Genomic DNA, 9,360 nt, shown 5'->3' on the forward strand with positions numbered 1-9,360 from the left:
CTCCTCCATTGTCACATCTAAAACGTTTATTTTTCTTTCCAAATTGCCTTTCTACCAAATTATGAAAATTCATTAAGCACGTGCTCGCTTCACTTTTGCGTTTAATCAAATACACCCAAACGGATCCTATAGTCATCCCAATGTAAGGAAATAATGTGCTCGTGTTAAAGATGGTGTTCGATAACCCCCCCAAATATCACAATGAACCATGTCAAAACATTCACTTGTCTTAATGAAGGTAGTTGGAAAGGGTAACTTTGTAAACTTTGCTCGAAAACAAGAGTCACAGAAATTATTCTTTGAATTGAAAATAACATTCATGTTAGGAAACTTTACACATGATGAATGTCCTAGTCTCCTATGCCATGTGATTGAACTAACTGCCATGGCTTGTCTTTCTTTCTTCAACATTCCCATTCGATAAAGACCATTGATGCAATTACCCGCTCCAATCAAGCTCCTCGTTTTCAAGCCCTGTATGACAAAAAAGTCGGGAAAGAACGTAATTGCACAATGCAAATCTTTGGTTAGTTTCCTTACAGAAAGAAGGTTGCATTTTAGATTAGGAACAAATAAGACATCTTTTATTTTGATTCCCCCTTGCAGGAGGGCTTCGCCATTCCCCATTACAGGAACACTTTTGCCATTTGCAACGGTGACTGGGATTTCGCTTGAATTGGTGACAACATCTACGAGCACTTCTTTTTGGCAAATCATGTGCTCGGTTGCCCCCGAATCCAGAGCTCCCCAGTCATCATCGTTAGTAAACATACCTGCCATGTTGGCTTGTGGCGACGACTCTTCCTTTAACCGATCCTTGTTATCCCCAAGAAGCTTCAGAAACATACCATACTGTTCATTTGTTAACCCTTGGATCGGACTAGTGGTTGTTTCTGCCAGCGCCGCTTGTGGCTTGAATCCATCTTTCTTTGCTTTCCCGGGCCACCACTCGGGATATTCTATACGTTTGAAACATCCTTCTCGATTGTGTCCATCGCGTCCACGATGAGTGCAATGCTCAGCTTTGTTAAGAGAGCCTGATTTTTCATTCTTCTGCCATGGTTTCTTTTGCACATGCCCTTCCTTTCGGTTACCTTGAGAGGTTTGAAACGCAACCGCCTCGATGGTTGTCTTCTTCTTGGTCGCAACATTTCTTTGTTGTTCATCCTCCGCCACTATATGATAAACATTACTAAGAGTTGGCATGGGCTGCATGGCCAATATTTGAGTACGTATGACAGCAAACTCGTCATCAAGACCAAGTAGGAACTCATACAATTGTTCCTTTTCTTTCAGTTTGGCCAGTTTCTTTCCTACCTCACACTTACATCCATTGCAGGTGCAATATGGAGTTGCAAGAACAGTTGTAATTTCATCCCAGATTCTTCTCAGTCTCGTGTAGTATGCTGATACGGTTGCTCCATCTTGCTTAGTGACATTAAGCATTTGTTTTAATTCATAAGCTCTTGGTGCACTCTCCTTTCCAAATCGTTCCTTTAAGTCTTTCCAGATTTCAGCAGCCGTGTTAGCGTACTTCACACTAGCTCGTATGTCTTTGTCCATGGCTGTTGTGAGCCATCCCTTCACCATCGCGTCGCACCGCATCAAGGCCATATAAGTTTCATCTGCTTGTTCGGGTTTTGGAATTGTTCCATCAACAAATCCAATTTTGTTTTTGGCAAACAAGAAATTTGTCATTTCTTGTAACCAATCATTGAAGTTGGCATCCGTCAAGCCATCGTTGACTTGCATCTGCCGAGGATAGTCGGAGGGGTGTAGATATAGGGGTGAGTTCGGATCGGTGTGATCCTTAGCTTTCGATCCTTCTCCGCCGGCCATTAGGGTTTTAGAATTGATGATCTTAATTTTGGATCTTGTGCTCTGATACCATGAAAAAATTGGTACAGAGAAACAAGTTTTAGGCTGAATAACGAAAGGTTATTTTTTTATTTCACTTCAGCAAGAGTACGTCAATGAACAACATTAAATAGGAACCAAAAAACAACTACCAATACTACGAAATAGGATCAAATAGATAGGACGTTAGCATTAGCAGATAAAAAAGGAAAACTTGGTAAATCATAGTTATCTCCAATAGTATATTAATCCTTATTTTGGGTCTATTTATCATATCCGTTTTGGGAAAGTGTATCATTTTGGGGAAGGGCGCAACGGTTTGGATGAGGTGCAAGGTAATTTATAAATAGAAACCTTTTCGATTAATTTTCTTCGTTCCGATTTACACACAATCATCCGTCCACTGGTCCGACCCGAATAAAATGCATGAAGCAGGATTTAAAAGGGTAGTTGGTTACAAGGAATCTGCTAAAATTCAGGATTCTTTTTACAAATGCAGTTTAATTGGACAATTTGATTTGTTAATATCTGGAAAAGAAACAAAGAGAATTGCTAACTACAAATTAGTTTCAAGAAGAGGCGGGTATCAAAAATTGATGTATATATGGAGGCAATGGGAAGATGAAGGTGCCAAAGAAAGTTAACGAGGATAAATGGAACACGAAAATCCAATTAATATTGACTTGATTTCTATATATTTTAAACTCAATTATGTGCGATTTTGATTTCAAGTCAGCAACAAGAGTTTACACTAGTGGGCCAAGATTTTTGTGACGTTGAATATTATATGGGGCAGCTTAGATTTTTGTTGTCTAAAAAAAAAAAAAAAAAAAAAAAAAAACCTAAATTCCCTACTTTATCCTATGTAAGTGCATTCAACCAATTGAATTAAGACTTGAGGGTCAAAGTCCGAGTTGGTGCAATGGTGTACGGTGATGATACTAAACACATTCATAATCAACTTCTCGTTGTAACGCGTGAGTTGACGTTAATTTGTTATTATTAAAATACAACATCAATTTCTTTTTTACATATATTTGGAAAAAAAACTTCCATAAGTTTACAATTGATGCAAGTGTAAAAAATCTGTTAAAAGTAATTTAGAGAGTAGAGATGAAATATCTGAAGAGTAATTTTTTTAATATTGTATTTGAGTAATAATGGTAATATAAATTTTTTTATTGATTTTTTAATCGAGTTCTTGAAGTTGTCATGAAATTTATTTCAGATACACATAGAATCACATACATATACATATAGACATAGACATACACACATACACTATCATACACATGACATACAAATGCATACACTAATACATACATATACATATACATACACATGACATACAAATGCATACACTAATACATACATATACATATACATACACATCACACATAAACATTAGTACATCACATGTGTTTATATCCACTATGACTCCCAATTGCGGAATAGAAGAAGAATAAATACATAAAATGCATTGTTGATATTGTAATTCATAAAAATATGTTTTTTTTTTATTGATTTTCTATTTTCTTGTTTTAAAAAAATCTAAAACTTAACAAAAGCTGAATTTAATGTAATATATTTAATACGGGAAGAGATCCACTAAAAAGTGAGTTTTCCTAAGTAGACTAAAACGAATTGTGGAGATGAGATGTAACACTCCTTGTAAATAGGATGAAAGAGTATTTTGGTCATAAAACACAAACTATCACCCTTTTGTTTCTCAAAATACAATGCATAAAAATTTAGCACAAAAAGTCTAATACAAAAAAAATGTAAACAAAAAATCCAGAACAAAAAAAAAAAAAAATCCAACATAAAAAATATAGCACGAAAAAAAATCCAGTACAAAAAATTCAACACAAAAAACCTAGCACAAAAATCTGTAACAAAAATTCTAGCACAAAAATGTTATAAAACATAGAAATCCAAGGCATTTTTTTGGGTTTTTTAAGATCTCATATTTTATACAGAAATATGGTGCTCAAATTAAAGATAAAAAGATTCTCGATTTTATGGTGCAATTTAAAAAAATTAATAATATCGTATGAAAAAAATTATAAATGTTTAAAAAATATAGTGAAGAATAAACTGCCAAAATGGTCACTGAGGTTTGGTATCTTTTGCAACTTTAGTACAAAACTCAAACCTTTTGAATCTGGGTACTTATGGTTTCAATTTTGTTGCCATTTTAATCCAAAATCAAAATCTAGTTAGATTTTTCAGTTAACATGCAAGTTTTTTTTTGTCTTTTTCCTCCATTTTAATGAAGGGAAAAATGGTTTTTTTAATGTTTTATTATAAGAAATTAAAAAAATCTGATCATTTTGCCCTTCATTAAAAGGGAGGAAAAAGATAAAAAGTTGGATGTTAATTGAAAAATCTAACTAGATTTTGCTTTTGGATGAAAATGACAACAAAATTGAAAAAAATTTGAGTTTTAGAATAAAGTGACAAAAGTGACCAAACCCTAGAGACCATTTTGACGGTTTACTCTATGATGAAATATACATGTACCTTGCATGTGTAAAGAAAAAATCCACAAATAAACTATTACAAAAATACCCTTACACCTATCTTTTTTACTACATCTTTCATAACCACTTTAAAAAATAAAAAGTCATGATTTCTTCCTATTTTATTAAGACAAAATTAACTTTTCACTTGATGTAACCTATATTTAATAGATTTGTTTTATATATATACACACAAAATTGGTTTTCAAATCGAAACTGTAACCGAACCGAACCTGTCCCATTGTTTTCCCCAGATACACACAAAATTGGTTTTCAAATCGAAACCGTAACCGAACCGAACCTGTCCCGTTGTTTTCCCCAAACTGGCAGCTCTCCACGAACACCGTTGACAAATTAAAGCTTAAAAGTGGTCGAGGACTTTCTAAGTGGCCCAATTGACATATAAAAACTTAACGTTGGCCCAACCCACACCTTTTGGACGTGATTTTATCGAAAACCAGGAAAACCCATTCTTAAATCATACATTTTATTAACAGGGTTTAGAACATGTACGTGAAGTCAAGCTAAACATACAACACTTATAGTGTTACTATGATTATGAATTTAGTCTTTTTTATACTCATCACTATATGATCCTTCTAACTCATTACAAAGGCATTAAGATTTCATGGTTGTAAAAGTCGCTAGACGCTCCCTAGTCGGTCGACCGGGGAGTTGAGAGTACTCGGTCTAGGCGGAGAGTACTCGGGGAGTACTTGGACATAATAAATTATAAAGAAATTACTTTTTGGAGATTAAATATATGTCAAATAACATAAATTTACTAATATTTATAACAAAAATGTGAAAATGATATTTATTCCTTAATATGATAGGCATAGAAATTATGTTTTATTATTGTTTAAGTCAAACTAGGCCCGAGTTGACCTACCAGATCCAATTTTGGCCAAGGTTGACCGCGTTTGACCGACTCCGAGTAATTAGGCGGAGTCGAAGAAAGTCTCTTCGGCAGCCTACCTTGTAGCGACTACTCGAGGAATACTCGGCTTTGGAAACCTTGTTTACAACCATGATTTAGAACATAGACACATAACACATAAAACAAAAGAAGCTTTTAAGGATGATCAATGTGGATTATGGTAATTTCCATTTTTTAACACTAAGTACACATACTTAATGTTATAAGAAATTCCCTAATGATGTGTTTTGGGTGTTTTCGGAGGAGAGTGAGGGTGGTGGAGTTCTTCCACAAGAACGACCGAAAACAATTTTGTGATGTAGAGGAAGCAGAGGGGGGGAGAGAATGTTGTTTTCGGGATGAGAGGAGGGTTGTGAGTGGGCAGCACAGAGCAGGGGCTGAACCAATGTAGAATGAAATGTAGCACGGGCTACGGCTCAACCCCGTATTCGTATTTGCAGTGTAATTTTTTTCCTGTTTTATACATAGCATACCCAAAAACATATACGAGAAGAGAAAATTATGAAACTTGATATTATTCATTAAGCCCAAAACCTATTTAGTAACAAGCCCAAATAATTAGTTTTATGATAATTAAGCTCAAATGGTAATAACTAATAAAACCCATATAATAGAATAAGTGATCTTGCGTGTCTTATGATTGAAATGGGAACATCTAGTTCTTGTCCTTTGATTTATCGGGTAGTGAAGCTAGCTTTGGTTTTGCCGGTTGCAACCGCAACTGTTGAAAGATGTTTTTCGAAATTGAAGATTATCAAGACGGATTTACGCGATCGAATGGGCCCGGAATTTTTAACAATGCCATGTTTATGCGTTCGAAAAGGATTTTTTTTCATAAAGTAAAAGACAACAATGTGATGGAACGATTTCAAGCTATGAAATAAAGAAGAGGCCAAATCTATTAAGTATTTGTTTACTTTATTTATTTATTGTCGTTTTTTAATATTGTATGATTGCACGGTAATTTTTTTGGATACCCCTGGTTTAATGGGCTAGTTCCGCCACTAGCAGAGAGAGTGAGTGAGGCAGGTGCCCCATCACGCCAAGTGGGGCTAGCTCACTTGGTAGAGGCTCTTGCCTCTTAGTGGGAGGTCTTGGGTTCAATCCCAAGCAAGAGTAAGTTATTTATAAATATAGGAGTTTGGAAGAGTAACGTTAGCCATTCAAAAAAAAAAATATATTTGCCTATACTGGTTTGGTGACTTATCTCCTAGATTAGATATGAAAGTTAAATCATGAGACATCTAAATCATATAACCTTATTCAAATTTTGACCCTAGATATCAAGTCTATCTTTATGTAAAGCCATGAGAGAATGATCCACGCTTCACACACTTTTTAGAAGAATACAAAGCAACTAACGATAAAGATAGTATAATGCTTCAAATGAAAAGTCGCTAAATCACGACATCAACAATAAACACACTGAAACATACATATAATTTAATTTATGGAGTGGAGTTGATGCTAAACAGGTCAACGGCACCACCGATGATTGCTCGCTTTGATGTTCGAACTTGCTTGTATTCCTTATAATCAAAGGGAACATAAAGACGAGGGTGATCCGTGTCAACCAATTTTGATGGTGCTTCCACCTTTGTATCGGTTGGTCCAAACATAAAAAGGCAATCGAATAACATACTTTTGGTTCCAAACAACGTACTTTGTGAAGCACATTGCAATATCTCCCATTGCTCCAAATCTACAATGATTCACAATTCTTCTTAGTAGTTTCAATCAAAATGAAATGAGATACACGAACAATGAAAATCTACAATGATTCACAACTCTTCTTATATATATAATTCGATACCTATTTAACTGATATTGACATGTATTTTATACAATTTTACACAGACCACGGTACAATACATATTATGCATCTGATATTTATATAAACACTATATGAAAATACCGATTTAGCGGCGACTTGTCACCAAGTGGCCGCTAATAACTATCATTGTCACGGTTAAACGTAACAGCTTTAAAGAGACACATGAATATATTATAATATAATATGATTTTGATGAAAGGTTATATATATATAGATCTGTGTTTCTAATTTTATATATAGAATTACGAGTCACGTATAAATGCTACTACCTAGCGGTGGCTAAATATAGCACCAGAGATAAAAGAGAGTGTACTGAAGTTTTACAAAAATATATGTTATATATTTAAAATAATAAATATTTGTATTTTCGCATAGCTTTTTTATAATTACTCGTATATTTAAAAAAAAAAAAAATCCTAGAGTCGTCATGTACAAAGGGATTTGAGAAAGTGATCTCACAAATAACATATTCAAGTTGTCGAGTGTATTAAGGAACTATGTGAATATAAAGGTGCTTCAAACAATTACAAGAGTTTCTAAAAGTATTTTTAGTTTAACAAATGTAAATTCATTCACCTCAAAATACATGTGTTGCATTTTAGATTCTTTGTTCGCTTTGCACGCAAAAATCATTTTGTATATGAACTAACGCGTGGCACGTGTGTATTTATAATAATAACAATAATAATAAATAATAAATAATAATAACAATAACAATAACAATAACAATAACAATAACAATAACAATAACAATAACAATAACAATAACAATAACAATAATAATAATAATAATACCTGTTAAAAAAGGTTTTTCCAGTTTACCAATAGGTTTGGATTTACATTATTCTTTTGTTTTTAATGAAAGTCTATTATAAAAAATAAAAAAAAAACAAAAAATAAGTTAGCTGGATTGGAAATATTGAAAGTATCGTTAATATAAAATGGATTGGTTTCGAGACAAACACAAACTACGGTTTTTACCTTGCCGATGTCGCCGGCATTGACAACCAGTGTGTCGGGAACATGATCAATCGTAACAAACTCGCCGGAGTATTTGTCAACCACCAGAAGGCCATTCAAGTTTTCATCGTCTAGTAAAATAGTAAGAAACGTATGGTCGGAGTGCAAATCGGTGCCTGATAACCCTACACTTTCCTGACAAAAATGATATTTGATCATTCTTAATTCGCAACACCATCCGTCGAACAAATCCCCGATCAAACCGTGTCCTTTCATCAGTTTGCGCCCAAGAAGTCGGGCTAGATCATGAATAGCTTTTGTATATTTGTGTATAATCTCCCTACATGCGATCAAATTTTCATGTAACATATATGTATTAGAGTTTTTTTAGGTTGGTTTAGAAAACTGCTAAACACGCAGTAGATGGTTTCTAGAATTTGTTATTAATAGCCAACCCGTTCCAATGAACTATCTCCTTTAACAATGAATTCTAGAAACCATCTAGAAGTGTTTGCTTGTTTCCTAAACCACGTACTAACAAAAAAATGCATACCTTTGGTGAGTGGAGACAACAAGGTTGTCACATAAGTTATCTACAGATAAAATATTGCTGATACTAAGACCCTCGCAGAACGGATTTATCACGCCACGTTTGATGTACCTCATGCCATGCTTAGTATTAGCCGTCCAGTCTTGGATTTTCTCCGGAAGATCAAAGAGTGAGGATGTCACGGCCTTCATATCTGCCATGAGCTGTGACGGGACACCATGGTTAACCATCCTAAAGCAACCCCATTCCTCAAATGCCTTCACTATTTCCCCGCTCGATCCCTCAACCTTTTGCATGTCGATTACTGGAACTCCCACTCTCGCCATTAGATTTAGATGATGTTATTTATCTTATGGAGCAAATGCTATGTGTTGTGACAACATATAAAGGTAGATCTGAAGTAATACAATATTGCACCGACGAATATAATAGAGTCGATGCCACACATTCAAGATTAGGGGTCCTATCAATAATTTTCCAAATATGGCAGTATATATATCTTCCTTCTTTCGTGCCTCCATACATTAAATTATATATATACAAGAGAAGGATCCGTTAGGAACCACCCTTTATTGCGAGAACCAATGTGAACACAACCAAAAATACCTAAAAATAGCTAAAAAACGCACAAATTTTTTTTAATATTTTTTATAAAAAAATCGCTGGATTTCGTTACCAAAAAAAAATTTTTTTTTTG

At 34.4% G+C, this 9,360-nt stretch overlaps 1 protein-coding gene across 1 annotated transcript; it reads right to left on the reverse strand.

Annotated features, from left to right (window-relative positions):
- Positions 1-6,560: 6,560 nt before the first annotated feature.
- On the reverse strand, positions 6,561-9,057 carry LOC110877622 (2-oxoglutarate-dependent dioxygenase DAO). The gene is made up of 3 exons (XM_022125783.2): positions 8,667-9,057; positions 8,135-8,453; positions 6,561-7,021 (listed from the first exon to the last, which is right to left on the reverse strand). The coding sequence occupies exons 1-3, from the start codon at positions 8,987-8,989 to the stop codon at positions 6,722-6,724; spliced, it is 942 nt and encodes a 313-aa protein (XP_021981475.1). The 5' UTR covers positions 8,990-9,057; the 3' UTR covers positions 6,561-6,721.
- Positions 9,058-9,360: the final 303 nt, after the last annotated feature.

This window comes from Helianthus annuus, chromosome 3 (genome assembly GCF_002127325.2).
Source record: "Helianthus annuus cultivar XRQ/B chromosome 3, HanXRQr2.0-SUNRISE, whole genome shotgun sequence".
Lineage (NCBI taxonomy): Eukaryota > Viridiplantae > Streptophyta > Magnoliopsida > Asterales > Asteraceae > Helianthus > Helianthus annuus.

Coding starts and splice junctions, on each gene's coding strand:
- LOC110877622 (XM_022125783.2), bottom strand. CDS start 8,989: ATGGCGAGAGTGGGAGTTCCAGTAATCGACATGCAAAAGGTTGAGGGA. Junction 8,454..8,666: donor GTTGTCTCCACTCACCAAAG/GTATGCATTTTT, acceptor GATCGCATGTAG/GGAGATTATACACAAATATA. Junction 7,022..8,134: donor ATGCCGGCGACATCGGCAAG/GTAAAAACCGTA, acceptor GAATCATTGTAG/ATTTGGAGCAATGGGAGATA.